The sequence below is a fragment of the Phoca vitulina genome, unplaced genomic scaffold (assembly GCF_004348235.1).
Source record: "Phoca vitulina isolate PV1807 unplaced genomic scaffold, GSC_HSeal_1.0 scaffold22, whole genome shotgun sequence".
Lineage (NCBI taxonomy): Eukaryota > Metazoa > Chordata > Mammalia > Carnivora > Phocidae > Phoca > Phoca vitulina.
Genome location: NW_022589725.1, coordinates 45,673,096 through 45,697,552, shown reverse-complemented (window position 1 = coordinate 45,697,552; position 24,457 = coordinate 45,673,096). Strand labels below are relative to the sequence as shown.

Sequence of the window (24,457 nt, the reverse complement as noted above, 5' to 3'; positions counted from 1 at the left end):
GCTGCAAGCTAGTAAGAAACCAAAACTCCACAATCTCACTCACTTCAAGATCCACCATACAGGCAGCAGTGTGAAAAGTGCCTGCACCATATATAAGGGATATCTACTAATTTTAGCATGTGTGCCAGAGAAGCAGGGATCTACAGGAAATTTCTCTAGGAGAAAAAGCCATGGGGTGCCATTTTGGGGCCCTCTTTCAGCCTAGCTGTTCCAATGCCAGCGGGTGCCAGTTTTAACACTCTCCATCTACCTTGCTAGCACTGCTCACCTCACTCTGGCATTCCCCTGCAGATCCACCCCACCCTTCCCACCTAACCAAGCAGGCAACTCTCCTGACCCACTACACCTGGCAGGCAATCTCAGCAGCACCCACCCTGACACACCCAGTGGGCATCCTTAGTCAGGATGGGCAACCGTTCAAAGAAACTTTTGTCCCAGGGAGGGGGAGCCAGCGTCACAAGTCACCCCACAGGCAGCAGTCATAGGAGGGACTCTCAGCCAGCATGCTGACCAGTCCCAACCACCAATGCACCTGCAGTAGTCATGGCCAGGCACTGTAGCCAGATGCTGGCCCAGGGCACAGTCCCGTTCTCAACTGTACCAGCAGGAATTGTACCCCAATCACAAGTGGAGGACACACACAGGGGACAGCCCTGGAGTACCTGGTTTTGGTGACCAGGGGATTGTACTTTTGGGCCCCACATATCACCTTCTACTGAAGGCCCATACTTTCAATGCAAGGAGACGTAACTGTTTTACCTAATACACAAAAACAGAGAGTCAGACAAAATGAGAAGACTGAGGAATATGTTATGAACAAAAGAACGAGAAAAAAATCTCAGGAAAAGAACTAAATGAAACAGAGATAAACAATCGACCTGATAAAGAATTCAAAGTAATGGTCATAAAGTTATTCTACTTTGGGGAGAAAAATGGATGAATTCAGTGAGAACCTCAACAGAGACAGGATTTATAAAAAAAGACAGAAAATATAAAAAAAAAATATAAATAAAGGATGAAGAATATAATAACTGAACTAAAAAATACACTAAAGATAATTAACAGCAGATTAGAGGATGCAGAAGAACAGAGATCAGCAATCTAGAAGACAGGGTAGTGGAAATCATCCAAATTAAACAGCAAAGAGTATGAAAATAGGTTAAGGGACCTCTAGAACAACATCAGGTATACTAACAACTGCATTATAAGGGTACATAAGGAGAAGAGAGAAAGAAATAGGTAGAAAAATTATTTGAAGAACAGTTAAAAACTACTCTAACCTGGAGAAGGAAACAGACATCCAGGTCCAGGAAGTACAGAGAGCCCCAAACAAGATGAACCCAAAGAGGTCCATAGGAAGAATCATAATAATTAACATATCAAAAATTAAAGTTAAAAAGATAATCTTAAAAGAAGCAAGAAAAAAGCAACTAGTTACATGAAAGGGAACACTTAGGGGCACCTAAGTGGCTCAGTCGGTTGGGCGTCCGACTCTTGATTTCAGCCCAGGTCATGAATTCAGGGTCGTGGGATCAAGCCCCATGTTGGGCTCCGGACTCAGCAGGGAGTCTGCTTGAGATTCTCTCTTCCTCTCCCTCTGCTCCTCCCCCAAAGCATGTGCGTGCACATTCTCTCTTAAATAAATAAATAAATAAACAAGAAAGGGAACACTTATAAGACTATCAGTTGATTTTTCACAGGCTGGAAGGGAGTGGCATGACATATTCAAAGTGCTTAAATTAAAAAAACCTTCATGGTTGTAAACAAGAATACCCTACCCCACAAGGTTATTACTAAGATTATTATAAGACTATCACTCAGAACTGAAGAAGAGATAGGGTTTCCAAAACAAACAAAAGTTAAAGGAGTTCATCACCACTAAACAAACCCCACAAGAAATGTTAAAGGAATTTCCTTAAATGGAAATAAAGGAGCCATAACTAGAAGTAAAAAAGAATTATTAAAACATTTCACTGGGAAAAGTAAACATATAATAAAGGTAGTGTATCAGTTATAAAGCTAGTATGAAGGTAAAAAATAAAAGTATTAAAATCAACTATAGTTATAATATTTAGTTAAAGGATACACAAAATTAAAATGTCAAATACATAAAATGTGGATGGGAGGGAGTAAAATGTATTGCTTTTAGAATGTGTTCAAATCTAAGTAACTATCAATTTAAAATAGAGTGCTATATACATAGGGTGTTATATTTGAACCTCAAGATAACTACCAACCAAAAACCTATAATAGATATACAAAAAATAAAGAGAAAGGAAGCCAAATATAACACTAAGGAAAGTTATCCAACTACAAAGGAAGAGAATAAGAGAATAAAGGTAGAGAGAAACACTATAAAAACAAACAGAAAACAACAAAATTGCAATAAGTACATACCTGTAAATGGACTCAATGCTCCAACAAAAAGACAAGGTGAGTGAATGGATTAAAAAACAAAACCCAGTCAAGAGACTAACATCAGACCTAAAGACACGTACAGACAAAGTGAAGAGATGTAAAAAGATATTCCATATGAATGGAAATGAAAAAAAAAAGCTGGGGTAGTAATACTTACATCAGACAAAACAGACTTTAAAACAAAGACTGTAACAGACAAAAAAGGGCACTACATAGTGATAAAGGGATCAATCCAACTCGAGGAAATAACAATTATAAATACCTATTCCCCCAACATAGGAGTACCTAAAGACATTAAGGGAAATTGATGGAAATATAATAACAGCTGGGGACTTTGTCACCCCACTTACATCAATGGATAGATCATCGAGACAGAACGTCAGTAAGAAAACTTGATTCTGAACAACACATTAGATCAGATGGACTTAACAGATATATACAGAGCACTCTATCCAAAAACAGCAGAATACACATTCTTTTCAAGTGCACATGGAAACATACTTTTCCAACCATAGTGGCATGAAACTGGAGATCAATTACAAGAAAAATGGAAAAAACACAAACACATGGAAGTTTAACAACATATTACTAAATAACCAGTGGATCAACAAAGAAACAGAGGAAATCAAAAAATACCTGAGACAAACGAATATGGAAACACATCATTCCAAAATCTTTGGGACACAGCAAAAGAAGTTTTAAGAGGGAGATTTACAGTATTACAGGCCGACCTCAAGAAACAAGAAAAATCTCAAACAATCTAACCTCACACCTAAAGGAACTAGAAAAAGAACAACAAACAAAGCCCAAGGTCACAGAAGGAAAGAACAAATAAATATCAGAGCAGAAACAAATGAAACAGACTTTAAAAACCGGTAGAAAATAGAATTAGAATAGAAAAAAATGAACAAAATTATGAGGTTATTTAAAAAGAACAAAAACCTACAGCCAGGTACACCAAGAAAAAAAGAGAGGACTCAAAAAAATAAAGTCCGAAATTAAAGAGAAGTTTCAACTGACACAACAGAAATACAAAGACTCATAAGAGACTATTATTAAAAATTATATGCTAAAAACTTGTATGACCTAGAAGAAATGGATAAATTCCTAGAAACATACACTCTTCCAAGACTGCATCAGGAAGAAATAGAAAATCTGAACAGATCAATTACTAGAAATGAAATTGAATTAGTAATCAAAAAATGCCCAACAAACAGATGTCTTCACAGGTGAATTCTACCAAACATTCAAAGAAGAGTTCATACCTATCCTTCTCCCAACTATTACAAAATTATTTAAGAGGAAGGACAAGGCGCCTGGGTGGCTCAGTTGGTTAAGCAACTGCCTTCGGCTCAGGGCATGATCCTGGAGTCCTGGGATCAAGTCCCACATCGGGCTCCCTGCTCAGCGGGGAGTCTGCTTCTCCCACTGACACTCCCCCCTCTCATGCTCTCTCTGTCTCATTCTTCCTCTCTCAAATAAATAAAATCTTTAAAAAAAAAAAAAAGAGGAAGGACAAATTCATTCTGTGAGGTGAGGCCAGCATGACCCTGATATATTCCAGGGATGCAAGAATGGTTCAATATTCGCAAATCAATGTGATATGGCACATTAACAAAATGAAGGATAAAAATCATATGACCATCTCAACAGATGCAGAAAAAACATTTGTCAAAAGGCAACATCCATTCATGATTAAAACTATTAACAAAGTGAGTATAGAGGGCACATACTTCAACATAATAAAGGTCATATATGAGAAAGCTACAGCTAACATCATACTCAATGGTGAAATGCTGAAAGCTTTTATTCTAAGATTAGAAACAAGACTAGAATGCCTACTTTCACCACTTTTATTCAACATAGCATTGGAAGACCTAACCAAAGCAATTAGAGAGGAAAAAGAAAAGGCATCCAAGTTGGGAAGGAAGAAGTAAAACTTGTCACTATTTGCAAATGACAACATATTATGTATAGTCAACCCTAAAGAATTCACCAAAAACTATTAGAACTAATATGTGAATTCTGTAAAGTTGCAGGATACAAAATTAATATACAGAAATCAGTTGTTTCTATACTAATACCAAAGTAGCAGAAAGACAAATTAAGAAAACAATCTCATTTACAATTGCATTAAAACCAATAAAAATACCTAAGAAGTAATTTAACCACAGAGGTGAAACACCTGTATTCTGAAAACTATAAGGCATTAATGAAAGAAATCGAAGATGTCACAAATAAATGGGAAGATATACCATGCTCATGAATTAGAACAAATACTACTGTTAAAATTTCCATACTACCTGAAGTAATCTACAGATTCAATGCAATCCTTACCGAAAATGCCAACAGCATTTTTCACTTAATTAGAACAAAGAATACTAAAATTTGTTTGAACCACAAGAGACCCCAAATAGCCAAAGCAACCTTGAGAAAGAAGAACAAACCTGGAGGTATCATACTCCCACATTTCCAACTTAACCACAAAGCTATAGTTATCAAAACAGTATAGTGCTAGCACAAAAACTGACGTGGAGATCAACAGAACAGAACAGAGAGCCCAGAAATAAACTCATGCTTATATGGTAAAGTCATCTACTACAAAGGGGGAAACAATATACAATGGGGAAAAGACAGTCTCTTTAATAAATGGTGCTGAAAAAACTGAACAGCTACATACTAAAGAAACTGGACCACTTTCTCATACTATATACAAAAATAAACTCAGAATGAATTAAAGACCTAAATCTAAGACCTGAAACCATAAAATTCCTAAAATAAAACAATGGTAATAAACTCCTGGACATCAGTCTTAGAAATATATTTTTGGACTGTCTCTTCAGGCAAGGACAACAAAAACAAAAACAATTGGAGAAAAAAACCACAATTCGATCTACATCAAACTAAAAAGTTTTTGCACAGTGAAGGAAACCATCAATAAAGCAAAAAAGCAGCCTACTGAATAGGAGAAAATATTTGCAAATGATATATCCAAAATATATTTGGATACTAGTTAATATTCAAAATATATAAAGAACTCATACAACTCAACAACAAAATAAACAATCCAATTAAAAAATGGGGAAAAAAAAAAAAAAAAGCCTGGGGAAAGTACCTTGGACAGCAGCAGAGAGCACACAAACCAAAGCAGCAAGCAAATTGAGAAACTAGAAGTAGATCCTAGCAAGCATTCCTTCCCTGATGTGGCTAACATAGTTCAAGAGAAAAAACACAGGCCCCGAAGAGTTCAATCTGAACCCAAAATTACAGCAAGTGAGGAAGATCCCAACTTTGAAGATAACCCTGAAGTGCCTCCATTGATTTGAAACATCAGGCTGCATCGATGGACCCACCAGACCCAGTTCTATTCATTGCAGAGTGTGTGCAGACCATTTATCGTAAACACAGAGTTATTTATCAACGTTACTACTCCAGTGTTTTAGCTTCTACTTTATACAGTAATATTCTTAAACTAGTTTAAAATTCAAATGTACACCTTAAAATGCTATAACTCATTTGTCTATAATAAAATGCTTCTAGTGCAAAAAAAAAAAAAAAAATGGGAAGTGGACCTGAACAGATATTTTTCCAAGGCAGATATACTGATGGCCAAAAGGTACATGAAAAATTGCTCAATTTCACTAATCATCAGGGAAATGAAAATCAAAACCACGAGATATCACCTTACAACAGTCAGAATGGCTTGTATCAAAAACACAAGAAATAACAAGTGTTGGCAAGGATGTGGAGAAAGGGAAACCTCATGCACTGTTGGTGGGAATATAAATCGGTGCAGTCACTCTGGAAAACACATGGAGGTTTCTCAAAAAATTAAAAATAGAACTACCATATGATCCTGCAATTCCACTTCTGGGCATTTACCTAAAGAAAATGAAAACACGAATTCCAAAAGATATATGCACACCTATGTTCACTGTAGCATTATTTACAACACCCAAGATATGGAGGAAACCTAGGTGTTCACTGATAGATAAATGGATAAAGATGTGGTACAAATACACAGTGAAATATTACTCAGACGTAAAAGAGAATGAAATTTTGCCATTTGTGACAACATGAAGGAACATTGAGGGTATTATGCTAAGTGAAATAATTCAGAGAAAGACAATCACTGCTGACTTCACTTTTACGTGAAATCTAAAAACAAAACAAATGAACAAACAAAACAGAGACTCATAAAAGAAAGAACTGGTGTGGCTGCCACCATGGGAGGGAGGTGGGCAGTGGTGGGCAAAACGGGTGAAGGTGGTCAAAAGGTACAAATTTCCAGTTAAAAAAAGAGTCAGGGATGTAAAGTATAGCATAGAGAATATAGTCAATAATACTGTAATAGCATTATACAGTGACAGATGGTAACTAGTTTAACATGGTGAGCGTTTCATAATGCATATAAATGTCAAATCACTATGTTGTATATCTGAAACTAACATAATGTATGTCAACTATACTTTAATTTATAAATAATTAGTTCTATTTTTAATTTTTTGAGAAACCTCCATGTGTTTTCAACTGGGCTGACTACTTAAAAAAATAAACAGTCTCCAGAGGCTTATAACCAGATCCAGAATCTGTACAATATCCAAAAGGTCCCAAATACAATCCAAAAGTCACTGAATATATAAAGAACCAGAAAAATGTGACCTAAGTCTCAAGAGAAATGCCAATCCTTACATGATCCAGATGCTGAATTTTTACGTATGTTCCCTGAGGTAAATACAAATGAATGCAAATGGAAAGATAAAAATTCTCATAAGGAAAATTAAACATAATTTTTAAAAGAACATAATTAGCAATTTTAGAACATTAAAATATCAGAAATAAAAAATTCACTAGATGATCCCAGTAGCAACATGGAAATGAAAGAAGAAACAATGAACTTAATGGTAAATAACAGACATTAACAAATCTGAAGAACACAGAAGAAACAGATAAGGAAAAAGGAGCAAAGCCTCAGCAGTCTGTGGTGTAACAGCAAAAGACCTAACATATGAATCACTGGAGACACAGAAGGAGGAGAAAGCACTGAAACATAAAAAATAAGTGAAGAAATAGTGGTTGAAAACGTCCCAAATTTGGTGAAAGACATTAATTTACAAAGCCAAGATGTTCAGTGAACCCCAAACAGGATAAACTCAAAGAAAAGCATGTGGAGATACCTCATAATTAAATGGCTGCTGAAAACCAGACAAAAAAAAAAAAAAATCATGATTCTATTTACATGACATTCTGGGAAAAGGCAGAAGTACAGGGACAGAAAATAGGTCAGTGGCTACTAGCAGGGTGCGGGGGTACTAGGGGCAGGGAGGGATAACTACAAAGGAGTATAAGGTAACTTTTGGGGTGCTAAAATTATTCTTTATTGGGATTATGGTGGTGATTATAAGACTATATGCATTTTTCAAAACAGAATGAAATTTACTCTATGTAAATTACACATATAGTAATGTATCTGTTGATATGAAACAAAATATACCCTACCACCTAGAAAATGTCCTTGATAAAAATATTCAACCTGAAAAAATCCTTAGGAAACAATCAAGCAAATCCAGAATATGACATACTCCATAAAACTGCTGGCCTGGAATCTTCAAAGAAAAGTCTCACAAAAAATGGTTGACTGCACTAGATTCAAAGAAACCAAAAAGATATAAATATCAAGTATAATGCATGAATTCTATCTAGTTACTTGATCAGAAAATAAAACAAGCAATAAAAGATTTCAGGACAATGGGGCACCTGGGTGGCTCAGTCGGTTAAGAACCTGACTCTCAGTTTCAGCTCAATCGCTATGGCAGGCTCCATGCTCAGCGGGGAGTCAGCTTGAGAGTCTCTGCCTCTCCCTCTCCCGCTCACACTTGGCACGCACACTTTCTCAAATAAATAAATAAAATCTTAAAAAAAAAATCTTAAGACCCAGTTGGGAAAGTGAATGCAGACAGTATATTAAGTTAAATTATTGAATTAGCATTAATTTCCTAATATGATAACGATGTGGCAAATATCCTTATGCTTAGGAGACACAAAGTCCTAAAATTAAGCACTGATAATACTAAAGAAGTATTTAGGGGTGCTGAGTCATGATTTTTGCAAGTTAGTTTCAAATGGTCCAGGTAAAACTATGTGGGGGGAAGGGGGAGTAGTGAAGAAATTAAGCAAATGTGGCAAAATGCTAATAACTAGTGAATCTAAATTAAGAAAAACAGAAATCACATTACTCTGAAATCAAAAGCTATATAGTTACCTCCTTTATAATCTGAAATCTTGTAAGAACCTCTTCTTCGACACCTTTAATTTTACTCAAAGCAGTTTCATGTCTGAAAAGTAGTTGTTCTCTTTCAACTAAAAAACATTCCCGCTTTTGAAGTTCTTCAGCAAACTCCTGTTGTGCTGCAGTTTCACACTGTATTAAAATGTCAGATTCAAGTGTTTTTAGAAAATACATTCACAAATTCTACAAATTACGTTTTATTTACTGAGGTTGTAGCTTAATCAAATGGTGTTTAGGACTACATGTGTATAAGTAAAATCTGGATTACAGTAACAGCTAGACTACCACAGCAAGTAAGCTTACACAGAAATTCTATCTTGTTGCAAAATGACGTGACACCATAGTGAGATTCCACTATGAGGACTCTAGAGAATTTGGGGTCCAAAATGCATCTGTACTATGTGGAATAATCCCCTACCCAGCTTCAATTCCATGCTCCACTTCAACTTCACCGTCTGTTCTTTTCCCTATACTCTCCACCCCCTCCCCTCCCTATCCTTCACTTGGGCTAAAAGACCCCAGCCCTGCATTATTAGCACTAACCCCAATGCCACACTGCTCGATACCAATGGAGAAAACACACCAGAAAAAGTTGTACTATTGTAAATTCAGGGAACCTCTACCAGATTCTCAATGCAGTCCAGAAAGTGTTTTTTATTTTCATGGTTCGTTCTCTGTCTCCTACTCTCCACAGTGCCTATATTTCAAACCTTCTCCATTCTTTATTTTGAACACCTCACCTCCTACATGATTCTGTGCAGACAGCCTCGGTCTCTAACTTCACAGGAAAAATAGAAGACAGCAGAAGGAAACACCAACCTCCTGCCCTCAAGACACACAGGTCTCTCCTTCCCCCCCATTACAAAGGCAGACTCAGGATCTCATTGTCTTCTGCCTTCTTTGGACACTGCTGTGCTGAAATCCCTCTAATATTTTTAAAATCTCCAATCTCATCTGAAATGGGAGTTGCTCTTGACCACACCCACTAAGTGCCTCCCTTTCACAAAATTCTTTAACACTTTGTCTACACCTGCTGAGCCCTCTTTATTTCCCAATCACTCCTCAATTTACTTCATTCTGGCCTCCGCCAGCATCCTCCTACTACATCTGAAGGTCACTTTCAGTCCTAATTTTATTGAGTCTCTCAACAGCATTTTATACAATAGGCCCTTTCTTCCAACTTAAAATAATCTTTCTTTGGACTCCATGACACCACATTCTCTTGGTTTTCCACCTCACTCTCTGGCCACAGCTTCTCAACATCCTTTGCGGGCTCTGCTTCCTTTACTGTCATTTAACTACTAATGTTCCTCAGGATTTGGGATTAAGTCACTTCCCTTCACATCTTCTCATTCTCTCTGCTTACTTCCCTCCACTCAATGGCTAAATTACCGTGTATATGCTAACTGATCCCAACCTACAATTGCTCAGCTCTTTCTCCTAAGCTCCAAACTCAAGTCCAAACTTCCTACTGAATATCCTCACCTGTATGCTTTCAGCTAGCACAAAATAAACATGTCCAAACTGAATTCAACTAGCCATCAGGGACATGCAAGTCAAAACCACAATGAGGTGTCACTTCACACCCACTAGGATGGCAAGAATCAAAAAGACAGACAACAAATGTTGTCAATGACGTGAAGGAACTGGAACCCTCGTACGCTATTGGTGTGAATGTAAAATGGTGCAGTCATATTGGAAAACGGTCTTAAAAATTCCTCAAAGTTAAACAAAGAGCTACCATATGACCCAGCAATTCCACTCCTTCATATACACCAAAAAGAAATGAAAGTATATGTCCAAACAAAACTTAAACATGAGTGTTCATAGCAGCATTAGTCATAATAGCCAAAAAGTGGAAACCCACATGTCCATCAACTGATGGAAAAAAAGGAAAATGTGGTATATCTATATAATGGATTATTCAGTTATAAAAAGGAATAAAATTCTGATACATGCTGCAACATGGATGAACCTTGAAAATATCATGCTAAGTGAGAGAAGCCAGACATTTCACACATACTACGTATGATTCCATTTATATGAAAAGTCCAGAATAAGCTAATCTATAGCCAGAAAATAGACTGATAGTTGCCTAGGGCTGAGGGGAGATAGGTGGGGTGGGAGGTTAATGAGGAGAGATATCTAATAAGTAGGGGGTTTCTTATTGGGATAATGAAAATACTCTGAAATTGGCTGTGATGATGGTAGCATAACTCTTCAAATATTCTAAAAATAACAGTACACTTTAAAAAAATTAAAAAGAGGCCCTTCCAACATTGATGACACAGCAAAAAGATGGCTGTCTATGAACCAGAAAGTGGGCTTCCAATAGACAATGAATCTGCCAGAGCCTTGATCTTGCACTTCCTAGTTCTGGAACTATATGATGCAGGTTCACTATTTCCTTCAGTGCTCAGCAGGCCACTGTGAAGATACATCACATTTTCCCTTTTTTGGAGATGGCTCAAGATGTATGGAAGTGTTGAATCACTATATTGTACACCTGAAACTAATATAACACTATGTTAACTAACTGGAATTAAAATAAAAACCTAAAAAAAAAAGAAAAGATTCAGTAGACCTTTCTTCTGACCATCATTTCTGAATGTGGAAGGTTTCTGTATGGGACCAAGCCTCTACTCTGAAAAAGCAGCAAGACACCTGCCTTCACCCATCTCAGTGCCAGCAATTCCTGAGGCAGATATACACAGCCTTGAAAGAAATGAATTCTAATGCAATCATTAACAGATTCCCCACCACTGGTCAACTGTTAACAAAAACTTGCTGGAATTCTCTTATCTCAGCATATGATGAAAGCCAGAAAGTTCTACTATCATGCTTATATTGTTTAACAAAGAACCCTAGAATTCTAGAGAATTGAAACTTAACTCCTGGACACAGGGTTGTCATCTCATATACTTTCAACATTCAGATTTGATATAAAAGAAACTGGTCTGTTTGCTCAAAGTCTTGGGTATGCACCTATAGATTACTATCCTGGTTCGCTTAAAAATATGGTCTTATCATTACTGTCTAAACTCAGAATCATCTTAATGGATTTAACACTCAAAGGCAAAAAATGCAAACTACAACATCAGTGAGATAGCTATCATATTATGGGGGAAAGACAACTCCAGGATGTTGCTGATGGGAACGTAAATAGGCACGGTAACTTGGGACAATAATTTGGTAGCAACCTGCTACTACTACTTCTTACAGGTTAAGGACACTTAAACAGAGCTGTTTGTAAAATATAAACTCCATCCTGTATATTTATATAGAAATAAATAAATAGGGATGCCTGGGTGGCTCAGTCAGTTAAGAGTCTGCTTTCAGCTCAGGTCATGATCCCAGGGTCCTGGGATCAAGCCCTGTATCAGGCTCCCTGCTGAGGGAGGCTGCTTCTCCCTCCCCCTCTGCCCTCCCACCCCTGTCATGCACTCTCTCTCTCTCAAATAAATAAATAAAATCCTAAAAAAAAAAAGAAAAAAATAGTGGTTTATTTAGAGGCAGTAAAAATGAATGAACTAGAACTACATTTTCCAAACATATAAATCTCAAAAATATAACAAAGAATGAAGCAAGGAAGTTGCAAAAAGAAATTCACAGTATGTCATTACTTATGTAATATTTTAAAACATTCAAAACAATACATATATATGAATATATAAAAGTGTTAAAACAGGACATAATGGATCCACACTAATTTCAAGGGAGTGCTGAATCCTTGGGAAAAGGAAGAGGTTATGGGATGGAGGAAGGCTGTTTCAACTCTAATTGAAACATTTATTTCCTTTAAAAATATCAAACAGAATTATTAATAAAATGTTAGCATTATGCAATATGGGCAATGGGTATACAGTTGATACTATAATATTACCTATGTTTTCCTGTATGTCATAAATATTTTATAAACTTTTAAAAACCAAAACACTGTTACCTAAAAAAATACTGCAAATGAAAAGATAATATTCATGATAAAGGAATTATTTCCTACACAAAAATAAAAGTTATATATTTCAAAAAAACAATCTTCTCTCCCTCCAGTTTTGTTCCCTATCTCAGCAAAAAGTAGAATCATTTATCCAACACCCAAAAGAATAAACCTGCATTTCATCTTTGACTAAAACCCTACTGCACACCTCCCACATCAAAACAATCTCCAAGACCTACTGGATCCATCTTTTAAAAATGTTTAGAATCCATCCACTTCTCTTTATCCCTAAGGCCCTCATTCTAACCCAAGACACCATCAGGATACCACATCTCTTCACACTCTGCCCTCTCTCTAGATCTCACCTACTGGTGACAGCTTTAATTATCTATATGTAAATGACTCCCAATTTAGATGCCCATCCAAGACGTATGTTCTAAACGCCAAGCTGATACATCTACTTACATGAGGTCTCCATTAAAGTCTCAAACCTAATCCATTCCAAACTAAAATCTTGATCTTTCTCCCCTATATTCATTCTTCCAAGTTGTACAAACCAGAAATGTGGAAATTATCCTAGACACCTATTCTCCCTATACCACATCGAACTCATCACACCAAGTCTAGCCCATTTTACCTCCAAAAGCAATCTCAAATCTATTCAATTCCACTTCTCTGCCACCACCCAGTCCAAGTTACCATCACCTCTCACCTGCACTATTACAGTAGGATATCCTACCCGGTCTCCCAACTTCCATACCTATGCCCCTCCAACCCACTGATTTAAGCACACATTAGATTGGGGCACCTGGGTGGCTCAGTCATTAAACTGGGTGGTTCAGTCTGCCTTCGGCTCAGGTCATGATCCCAGGGTCCTGGGATCGAGCCCCACATCAGGCTCCCTGCTCTACAGGAAGCCTGCTTTTCCCTCTCCCACTCCCCCTCTGCTTGTGTTCCTGCTCTTGCAGTCTCTCTCTCTCTGTCAAATAATTAATAAATAAATAAATAAACAAATAAATAAATAAAATCTTTAGGGGAAAAAAAGGGCATATATTAGATTAAGCAACTCCCCTGCTCTAAAAATCCTCATTTACTTACTACATTTTCCTTGAATGAATATATCATCATGCTTCCGGGGCTTCTCTAACTAGACCATCACAGTCTAGTAGGGCTAATCCCCTACTCTTCCTCCAGGGTATAAGTTAAATGATACTTTCTCAGAAAACCTTACCAATCTATCCTAATCAGGTTTCATATTATACCTGAATTATTCACTTAAATTTATAAAATTATAACTATATGAGTACTCACAATTGACTCTAATAAGCTATGTGTGGCAAGAACCATATATATTTTATCTTCTTCTATATATTCAACACTAAGCATGCAAAGGCATATTAACAAGTGTTCAAACATATGCTGAATGAATGAAATTGCAAAATTTGACAAAATGTATATACTTAATGATGACCAACACAATAGAAGACTAAAAAAAATTTTTTAAGTTAGATTTGACTACAGATTAAACAAGATTAATCCACTGCACTTCATTTTCAAAAAAATATGTCTTTATTGTGTTTGCAGTAAATGATATATCTTTACAACTTTGCTTATTCTTTTTTATCTCATAAAGTATTAGCAAAGAAATCTTCCCAATGCACTATTACTCTGTCACTCATTTGCTTAAAAACCTGTTGTAGCCAGCCTGAGTGTTCTTTCCCCAGGCTGGTAAGTTCAGTCTGACAAATCACTCCTTTCCAAAGACCTCCCACCCCCAACTCTTGCCACCTGGAATGCCCTTCCACTCCTCTTCTCTTTAAATTTTACCTCAGTCAAGTACCAAGTTATGTCTCTTCCTGAACTGTTCTCCAGTGATTTTAGGCCAAAATAATCTTTTTCTGAAATGCTATGGTAATTATAATCTGAATTATTCAGACAAAATGGAGATATTGGAGGTTTTTTTAAGATACTGGTTTTTTAAAAACGTTTATTTCCTTGTATACAAATATAGCAGAATTCCAACTAGAACAATTTTGGTCTGGAACTGGGTATTACACATACCTTTGCTCCCTTCTGTACTCCCACCTAGTGGACACTTGATAAATACATGAAGTACATCCTTTAGAAACAAAAAAATCCCAAAGAAGATAAAGACCAATGTTCTGAATCGAATTTTGGTGAGAACTGACAAGAGAACGTCTTACATATACGTATTTAAAACAATGAATCAGGAACACTACTTCAAAAAGCACACTTTAAGGGCACTTGGCTGGCTCAGTTGGAGGAGAATGTGACTCAGGGTTGTGAGTTTGAGCCCCACGTTGGGTGTAGAGATTACTAAAAAAAACAAACTTAAAGAAAAAAAAAGTACACGTTACCAGCAGATTTTGTTTTATTTCTTAAGCAAGGATGGGATAGAAATAAACACAAAACACAAAACAGTCTGAAATCTAAGAAATATGCCTGTACCTAAAAATATCATTTATTTTTTTCCATCAGCTATAAATTTTTCCCTTCAATAATTATAATAAATTTGTTTGTTCCCTTTTGACTTTATCTCGACATGCTTAGCTAAAATAATTAAAATGAAATACTCTGTATTCAAATTTTATATATGTTTAGTGCTTAGAACATAAATATATCTGAATTCTCAATTTTTAGTTCTTACCTGCAGTTTCTGATGTATTTGAAACAATTCCTCATAGATCTGATTAATCTGATGTGGAAGTATTCTCTGCTTCTTTGGTGCTTTAGATGTCGAACAGCTGACACGTCTCAGAGGGGAGTCACTTACATTACTACAACATTCAGTCCAATTTCTTGAATTTGATGTCACATTAGTTGGCTGGGCAACTGCTACAAAAGAAATTTAATTATAAATTATTACAGTTTTAAGTATTCTCAGAGTACTCTTCAGGAAGAGTTACTTTAAGTATGAATTTAAAGTATTGTTAAAAGTCTCCAGTATTAAAAACAGTATGGAGGTTCCTCAAAAAGTTAAAAATAGAACTACCCTATGACCCAGCAACTGCACTACTAGGTATTTATCCAGAGGATACAAAAACAGTGATTCGAAGGGACACATACACCTCAATGTTTATAAGAGCAATGTCCACAATAGCCAAAATGTGGAAAGAGCCCAGATGTCCATCTACAGATGAGTGGATAAAGAAGATGTGGTATATAAATACAGTGGAATATTACTCAGCCATCAAAAAGAATGAAATCTTGCCATTTGCGATGACATGGATGGAACTATAGGGTATTATGCTAAGCGAAATAAGCCAGTCAAAAACAAATACCATATGATTTCACTCATATGTGGAATTTAAGAAACAAAACAGATGAACATAGGGGAAGAAAAGGAAAAATAAAATAAGATAAAAACAGAGGGAGGCAAACCATAAGAGACTCTTAACTCTAGGTAACAAACTGAGGGTTGCTGGAGGGGATGTGGGTGAGGGAAAGGGATAACTGAGTGATGGGCATTAAGGAGGGCACTTGATGTAATGAGCACTGGGTGTTACAGGCAACCAATGAATCACTAAATTCTACCCTTGAAACTAGTAATACACTATATGTTAACTAAATTGAATTTAAATAAAAAAAATTTTTTTTTAAAGTCATCAGTATTATATGCAGAAACAATTACATAGCAAATGTGGTAAAATGTTAAAATGTAGAAAATCTGTGTGAAGGCCTTACAGAAATTCTCTATGCTCTTATGGCAATTTTTCCGTAAGTCTGAAATTATTTCAAAATGGATTTTAAAGATTTTTATTTTTATTTATTTGACAGAGAGACAGTGAGAGAGGGAACACAAGCAGGGGGAGTAGGAGAGGGACAAGCAGGCTTCCTGCTGAGCAGGGAGCCCAATGCGGGGCTCGATCCCAGGACCCTGGGATCACAACCTGAGCCGAAGGCAGACGCTTAACAACTGAGCCACCCAGGTGCCCCTCAAAATGGATTTAAAAGTGCATGAAAACACTCATGTATTAACTGCCTAGGCCAAGAAATAAATGTAAAGTTACCTCAGAAACCCCTGATTACATTCTCTTCTCTCCTCTAAACCAAATTAACCACTAACCCAAATATAGCATTAATCATTGCTTTATTTTTTAAAAGTTTTTAGTATCTGGGTAAAAAAAAATTAAGACCTCATTCTGCCTGGTTTTAAACCTTATATAATGTCTGTAATCTATATAATGATGTAATTATGTAATTTCTATAACCTCCTTTAAATATGTTCTTGTATTAATGACTGAATCGGGTTCACAAATCTTCACTACTTTATCCTATTTTATATTTTTATAAGCCAACATTCTACTACAGGTGGGTATTTGAGCTCTTTGTCTACACAGGTGCTCCACAGTCTTGCATGTGGCTGCTGGTACACATGTTCAAGAGTTTCTCCAGGGTATATGACTAACAGCAACATTGTTGGATCATAAGGGACATGTGCAGGTTCAACTGTGCCAGTGATATCAAACTGCTTGCCAAAGTGGTTATATTAATTTACTCTCCCAAAAGCAATGATGAGCAAGTTCCTCTTGCTTCACTTCTCTGCCAACACTGTATTGCCAGAATTTATTTTCTGTTAGTACTGAAAGTGGTTTTAACTTGCATTAGCCTTCCTGGGAATCCTAGCTTTAAGAAAGGGGTCTCCTATTGTATTCCCCATCTTGGACAGACCTTAGGGAGTCAAAATAAAAAATAACACGAATTTTTAACAAAGAAAAAAGTTTTAGGGCGCCTCGATGGCTCAGTCTGTTAAGCAACAACTCTTGATTTCAGCATAGATCATGATCTCAGAGTAGTGAGATCAAGCCCCATGTGGGGCTCCGCACTCCACAGGGAGTCAACTTGGGATTCTTTTTCCCTCTCCCTCTGTTCCCCCTTCCCCAAATGTGCATGCAAGCGGGTGCACTCTCTAATAAACAAATAAATCTTAAAAAAAACAAAAAAAGTTTCACTTCACTCAGTTTAGCAAATCCCCTTAAAGTGAAAGACAGTTTCATTTTTTAGAAGATTTTATTTATTTATTTATTTATTTATTTAATTTATTTTAATTTATTGCGTGCAGGAGGGGGAGGAGGGGCAGAGGGAGAGGGAGAAAGAATCCCAGGTGACTCCAGTGGAGCACAGAGCCCTATACTGAGCTTGATCTCAGGACCCTGAGATCACAACCCTAGCTGAAATTGAAAGTCAGATGCTCAATAGACTGAGCCACCCAGGTGCCCCTGAAGTGAAAGACACTTTCACTGCTTTGCTTGTCTCTCTAGGTTCCCATCTCACAATCCGTAGCTTAAATATTCCTTAATTATGTCAACTCTTAAATACATTCAACTTTTTTTTTTTACATTATCCTGTATTTTCAATTGTTTTTCAGTGGGAAAATCCACCATGTAGCCAGAAACACAAGTCCAGGCAGAATTTCTTTTCACTTTCCTCAAATGCTGAGATGACTAGGAAAAGGATGAAGGAGAGTGGGAAGGGAGAAATGAGCGTGTGTTGTGTGCAGACAACATATGCCCAGAAGAGATGCACAAAGGCTATCAAAGGGGCAACACTGTTCTCAAAGTCTTGCAGCCAAGAGGAAGCCATTTCTGGTTGCCTCTTTCCTTGAAATGCTGACAAAACTATGACATGCCAGCCACATGCACAGAAAGTTATTAAAGAAGTGCCTGAAGAAGCTATACCTTAAGTAATCTGGAGTACTGTCTTAAAATATTAAAGGATTACTCAAATCTACCACAGTATTTAGTGACTTGCTAAACAAATACTGATATGAAAAAATATGAAGAAATTATAAAAAGTATTCAATTGATTACTAACTTATTTTGATAATTTTGAGAGCATAGGAATACTACTGGAAAATAATGAAGTTTATTTTTCTCTTCTCCTTTAGTTAATAATAAGCACAGTTACTCTCTCATGGCTTACAAAAATGCAGAACACAGAAATACACAGACACCTGAGGGCCAGTGTTATTACTATGGGATAAGCTTTATGTGCTCTACTTGACAAAGCTACTTAAAAAAAAAAAAAAAAGATTTTATTTTTAAATAATCTCTACACCCAATGTGGGGCTCAAACTTATAACCCTGAGATCAAGAGTCATGTGTTCTACCTACTGAGCCAGCCAGATGCCCTGAGACAAAGCATCTTTTTAAGTAACTATTCTAAAATGATTATCTCTTTTACCTTTTCCTATGTCTTTAAAAGACTGTTTGGTTATTTTGGAGGTACTAATTCTATGATCATTCTCAATTAACTCTTCTTTTTTTTCTCGTTGCTTCAAATCTTGAAAAGAATCCAGTTCATCATCTAGGCTTAAAAAAAAAAACAAAAAAAACCTATCACAGCATTCTGGAAGTTTTCTATAGCCTTTTAAAAAGATAAAACTGCTTTTCAAATATTAACAGCATAACAATTGAAAAAAATTTAACAAGTAAACATTTTTGAAAATGGAAAACAAAATGTGAAAAGTAAGTCACTGATCCTAAAAAGTCACCACAGGTACCTTTCTACATAATCCAATGGGCTTAATTTAAAATGACATATACCTGTAGAACGCTCTACAACTGCCAAACTCTTTCTTTTGATTCCTAATACTTCTGTGAGGTAGATATAACAGGTCCTGTTAGCTATAATTTTAGCTAAAAGAACTAACATTTAACAGGAAGAAACTGAAACCTAAAGAATTTAAATAACTGACACATGACGTTAACTAGTAAAAGGTAAAACAGAACTAGAATCTCAGGTGTTCTCTCCAAAAAGATGATCTCAAAGTTGAAATTTCTAGAGCAGTGCTGCTCAAAGGAATATAATTCAAGTCACATAAGGCAATTTAAAATTCTCTAGTAGCTGTATTAAAAACATAAAAACACAAAATTTTAACAATGTTAAATATTTTAACAGTATTTAACCCAGTATATCTAAAAGATTATTTTAATATATAATCAGTATTAAAAAATTATTAAGATATTTTGCATTCTTTTATCCATCTTTGAAATCCGGTGTATTATTTCTTACTTATATTTCACGTACTCAATAGCCTCCTGTGCCCTGTGGCTACTATGCTGGACAGCACTATAATTCCAGATTAGATCATAACTAGAGATTATGGAAAAAACTGCCTAATGTTACAAAAACTTTCATAGTTCAAAAGTTTCAAGTTATAACTTGAAATTATACCCAGATCATTTATGATAACAAAAAATGATAAAACTATTAATTAAATATAAGAAAATAATTTCCAGAAATTCATAATTATCTCAAAATAACTTTTACTTTCCTTACTCTATATTCAATCTACCTCATGTCCAAATCTTAAATCCATATCAACAAAGCTACTTTGTGAATGCCAAATGAAATAGTATAACAATGATAATAGCACATTTGAATGCTTTTCTATGTATTAAGCACTGTTCTAAGTGCTTTACATGAATTAAATCATTTAAGTAGAAAATGAGGCAATTATATAAAAAACTCAAGCTCCCAAATATCAATTACATGAATAATTTACATATATTTTTGGCACAGTTAGCTTTTCTTCTCCCCATGATTATCTCAACATTTCATTTTGTATATGTATACATCTTTACGGTTTAACATTATTCCAAAACATTTACCCTTCTTGATACCCACAGCACCTCCTTCTGCCACATATTTATGGCATTTAATTGTATCTAATTCAGAACTTTATTTCACCTTAGCTTCCACTGTTTTTATATTGGTTTCACCCACTCACAGCCCAGCACTCTGCACATTTGTAGTTAGCATCCCCCTAGACTGATTTCTTCAATCTCTCTCTCTACCTAAAATATAGCTTACCACACTAGAAGACACACAATGGATACTGAGTTAAATATCACTGTCTAACAAACCCGCATTCATCTGTATCCTAGCTCTTTAAAAAAAAGGGGGGGGGAGCAGGGTCTTCATTTGGGTCCTGGATGAATAACCATAAAAATAACTGTTCACCTTTCATACTGTGTAAATAACTTTCCATTATACCACCAAACATAATGCTAGGCTTATGCTTTTATCACAGAGAGTCTCAGTAAAAATTAATAAATCAGTCTCTCCAACCATTCAGCAGGCTCCAGACTGCTTGTACTTCCTCTCAGAAAAAAGCAAAGACATAAACAATCCACACTTTAATCTCAGTTTTTTAGATACCCAAGGGAGAGCAATACTAAGGATTCAAGGTACTTTACCAATTCACATTTAAGTGTTTGAATGAACTACAAAGTGGTGTTGTGCAATGCTTTCTTTCATCAGAATAACATCTTAATGATGAACCCACTTTATCTCCAGATGAGAAGATACCCAAATCATCTGTTAACAAAAAAAAATAGCAGAGATTACTAAAATCAGATACTAATTTCATTCTAGGCTTCTAAAGGTAAGGCAGCAAAATTACCTAATGATTTCTTATCTGTATGTCTCTGTAATGCAAACTTCAAAAAACAGGCATCAAATTTTGTATTTATATAGCACTTTACTGATTTCAAAATGCTCTTTCATTTATTACTTTATTTGATCTTAGCAACAACTAGCTTACTATGAAGTAAGCAGAATAGGTGCCTTTAACCCTATTCTAATGATGTGAAGTCTAAGGACCAGAGAAGTTATATGAAGTTATCCAAGTAACAGAACCAGCAAATGGAAAGATTAAAATTCAGAATCCAGGCTTATTCCTACCTAATCATTATATTTCATCAGTCCTCAAATATTAAACATCTTATTTTATAATTTTAAACACTAAACATTTTTTTTTATTAGAGAGAGAGAGAGCACGAATAGGAGGGGCAGAGAGAAAGGGAGAGAGAATCTCAAGCAGACTCTGCACTAAGCATGGAGCCCAACACAGGGCTTGATCTCACAACCCTGAGATCCCGACCTGAACCAAAACCAAAGAGTCAGACACTTAACTGAATGCAACACCCAGGTGCCCCTAAACACTAAACATTTAACAGACTACTGGCCTATATCTAAATTGAATAAAAGGCAGAGAGAGCTTCTCTGATAAGAAATTTAGAAATATTTTTTAAAACTTTTTTGGAATTACCTGATTTTTTAAAAACTAGTTTCAGAGGTAGAATTTAGTGATTCGTCAGTTGCATATAACACTCAGTGCTCATTACATCAAGTGCGCTCCTTAATGCCCATCACCGAATTATACCTTCCCCCTACTCACCTCCCCTCCAGCAACCCTCAGTTTGTTCCCCAGAGCTAAGAGTCTCTGGTTTGTCTCCCTCTCTGATTTCATCTTATTTTTCCTTTCCTTCCCCTATGTTCATCTGTTTTGTTTCTTAAATTCCACATATGAGTGAAATCATATGGTATTTGTCTTTGACTGGCTTATTTCGCTTAGCATAATACCCTATAGTTCCATCCATGTCTTTGAAATGTATGCACCCTTGTCTAACACGCATTTTTACCCCATCAGAAAGTAAATGAGCTATACTTTTTAGTTGTATTTTAAAAAGCTGGAAATTTTAGGGCAAATTTCAAAACTAAAATATAATTTTAAGATATTTTTAAGATACTAGACTCAGTAATAACTGGGTTTTTTTCATACTGAAGGAATGTTTCGGAAGAGTGTTTACAAAATTTCAAAATGAAATAAACTTGGAAAAAAAAAGAAATTCTCTAATCTACCATCTGATAAACTTTTAAAGATACGGTTTCTGCTATCACCCCAAAATTCGGTGATTATACTTACTAGTAAAAACAACACTGAAGAAGTACCAACAAATCAAAAGACTAATGGTTAATTAGCTATATATGTTAGTTCCAGATTACCACATAATGTTCCAACCCACCCAATCTCACAATATAATTATCTTTATCGAGTACATTTGATAAATTCTTCCAGTGCAACAATTATTACCCCTGTAACTTGGAAAAGTTTATGCCTCAAAAAAATAGTTTTCTTTACCTAATATACTGTTTAATTTTTAACATTTTTAAAGGCAAAAATGTTGTAACTGAAACACCAAAAATTCAATTTGATTTTAAAGACATCTTACACATTTACCCCCCCCAAAATCTTGATTACTATTAGTTCATTACCCAAATGAAAAAAGCTTAGTATCACAAGATATCTGGCACTTAGTCTTAAGCCTAAACATTTTTTTTTAAATGTTTTTTCTCAAATTAAATTTGTTAAAACCCCCAAATATACAAAATACTCCATCAGCTTACCTGGGGAGGTTAGCAATCTTCTCTTCCATTTAGCCTGATCAAAATTTGAAAAATCATACTTAAAAAAAAAAAAAGACATATTTAATTTATATATTAATAATCAACCTACAGTCTCAAAAGAGTTCCCCACAAATTATGTATTAAGTACAAGGGATAATTACAAAGGTTAGAGTGGACAAATCTGATAGACACTACCTTAACCAAGTAGTCAAAAGTTAGTATCACCAATAATGGGACAAAGCAACATCACAGGTCTCCTAATGAACAGGAGCAACGCATACATCACTCCTGCCAAAAATGCAAAAACCAGTATCTATCTAATCATGAGGTGTATTTACCAGAGAAACTCAGCTGTCCTATAGTCTTCAAAAATATCAACACTATAGAAGGCAAAGAGTTAAGAACCTGTTCCAGAAAAAACAGAAGCGAAAACCAAATGCAATGCTCATTTTTAGATTGTATCTGCACCAGGAAAAAAAATTTTACAAAGGACATTATTGAGATAATTGGTGAAATTTGAAAATGAACCATACATTACATATTATTGTATAAATGGTAAGTCTCCTTAATTCATTACTGGGGGTATTTAAGAGAATATGCTTATTCCTAGAAAATACACTAAAGTATTTATATTTGGGGGTAGTATCACAGTGCCTGCAAGTTACCCTTCAATAGTTCAGGGGGACAATGTGTGTATGGAAAGTCAAAACTAGGAAGATAATAGTAACGCAAATGTGGCAAAATGTTAACAACTGGTGGTGAGTCCAAACGAAGTATTCAAGAGTTCTTTGTATTATTCTTGCAACTTTAAGTTTGGAATTGTTTCCAAATAGGAAGGTTTTTAAAGGAATTAAAATTGCTTTTTGAACTCCACACGAGTCACTGTAAATTAAAGTGCCATACCACCATGTCTGATACATCATAAACCTTCAAGAGCTTATGGTGAAGGAATTTTTCTGATAGAAAATTTGTTTTTCCCACATAGGGAGCATCTGCGGCCACAAATGACTTCTCCTCCGGCTACCTTTCGCTAACCCTGTTGCCGGCCGAGCGGCTCGAGGCCCAGAGAGTGGCTCCCCGCCCGAGTGCCCTGCGCACCCCGGCTCCGAGGCTTTGGGCGCAGCTGCCGGGCGGGCTGCTTCACACCTGCAGGAACCGGCCCGCGGACACAGGGACGGGTCGAGGTGAAGGGCGAGGCCTCACCTCGGCGAAGTGGCTACCCCCTAGTCCGTAGCGGCTTTTGAGACGTTCCACTACCAAATCCTGCCCGGGCGGCTTCACTAGCCTCGGCTCCATAGCGCGCCGAGGCCACCGTTGTCACCCTGCGAACAGCTTTCAAACACACGGCGACGGGGCGCGCAGGGGCGGAGCTCGCACAACGAAACGGCGACGTGACGCACGGCACGCCCCGTCCCGCCCCTCGGGGTCGAGAGCGACGCCGAAGCGCGAGGAGGCCGAGCCTAACCGGGAGGCGGGGGCGCGGCCCCTTAAGTGGAGCGCGGGAGCAGCCAGAGGCGGAGGCAAGGGAGAAGCGCGCCAGTTTGGAGTCCTGTCTCCCATTCTCTGTACTGTTAAAAACGTTCTCGTGTTAACAAACG

The 24,457-nt window shown here is 36.4% G+C and overlaps 1 protein-coding gene across 6 annotated transcripts in view; it reads right to left on the bottom strand.

Moving 5' to 3' along the window:
• CCDC138 (coiled-coil domain containing 138) overlaps window positions 1-24,223 on the bottom strand; it is a 139,805-nt gene extending 115,582 nt beyond the window's left edge. For 2 of the 6 annotated variants that reach the window (XM_032419466.1, XM_032419468.1), the window contains exons 1-6: window positions 24,063-24,223; window positions 22,860-22,917; window positions 20,867-20,987; window positions 18,849-18,976; window positions 15,313-15,500; window positions 8,681-8,839 (exon numbers count right to left, since the gene is read on the bottom strand). In XM_032419466.1, the coding sequence (XP_032275357.1) occupies window positions 8,681-8,839; window positions 15,313-15,500; window positions 18,849-18,976; window positions 20,867-20,987; window positions 22,860-22,917; window positions 24,063-24,155 (747 nt within the window). In that variant the 5' untranslated portion in view covers window positions 24,156-24,223. The remainder of the gene's footprint in view (window positions 1-8,680; window positions 8,840-15,312; window positions 15,501-18,848; window positions 18,977-20,866; window positions 20,988-22,859; window positions 22,918-24,062) is intronic. The other 4 variants (XM_032419467.1, XM_032419469.1, XM_032419470.1 and 1 more) reach the window with 4 other exon arrangements.
• Window positions 24,224-24,457: the final 234 nt, after the last annotated feature.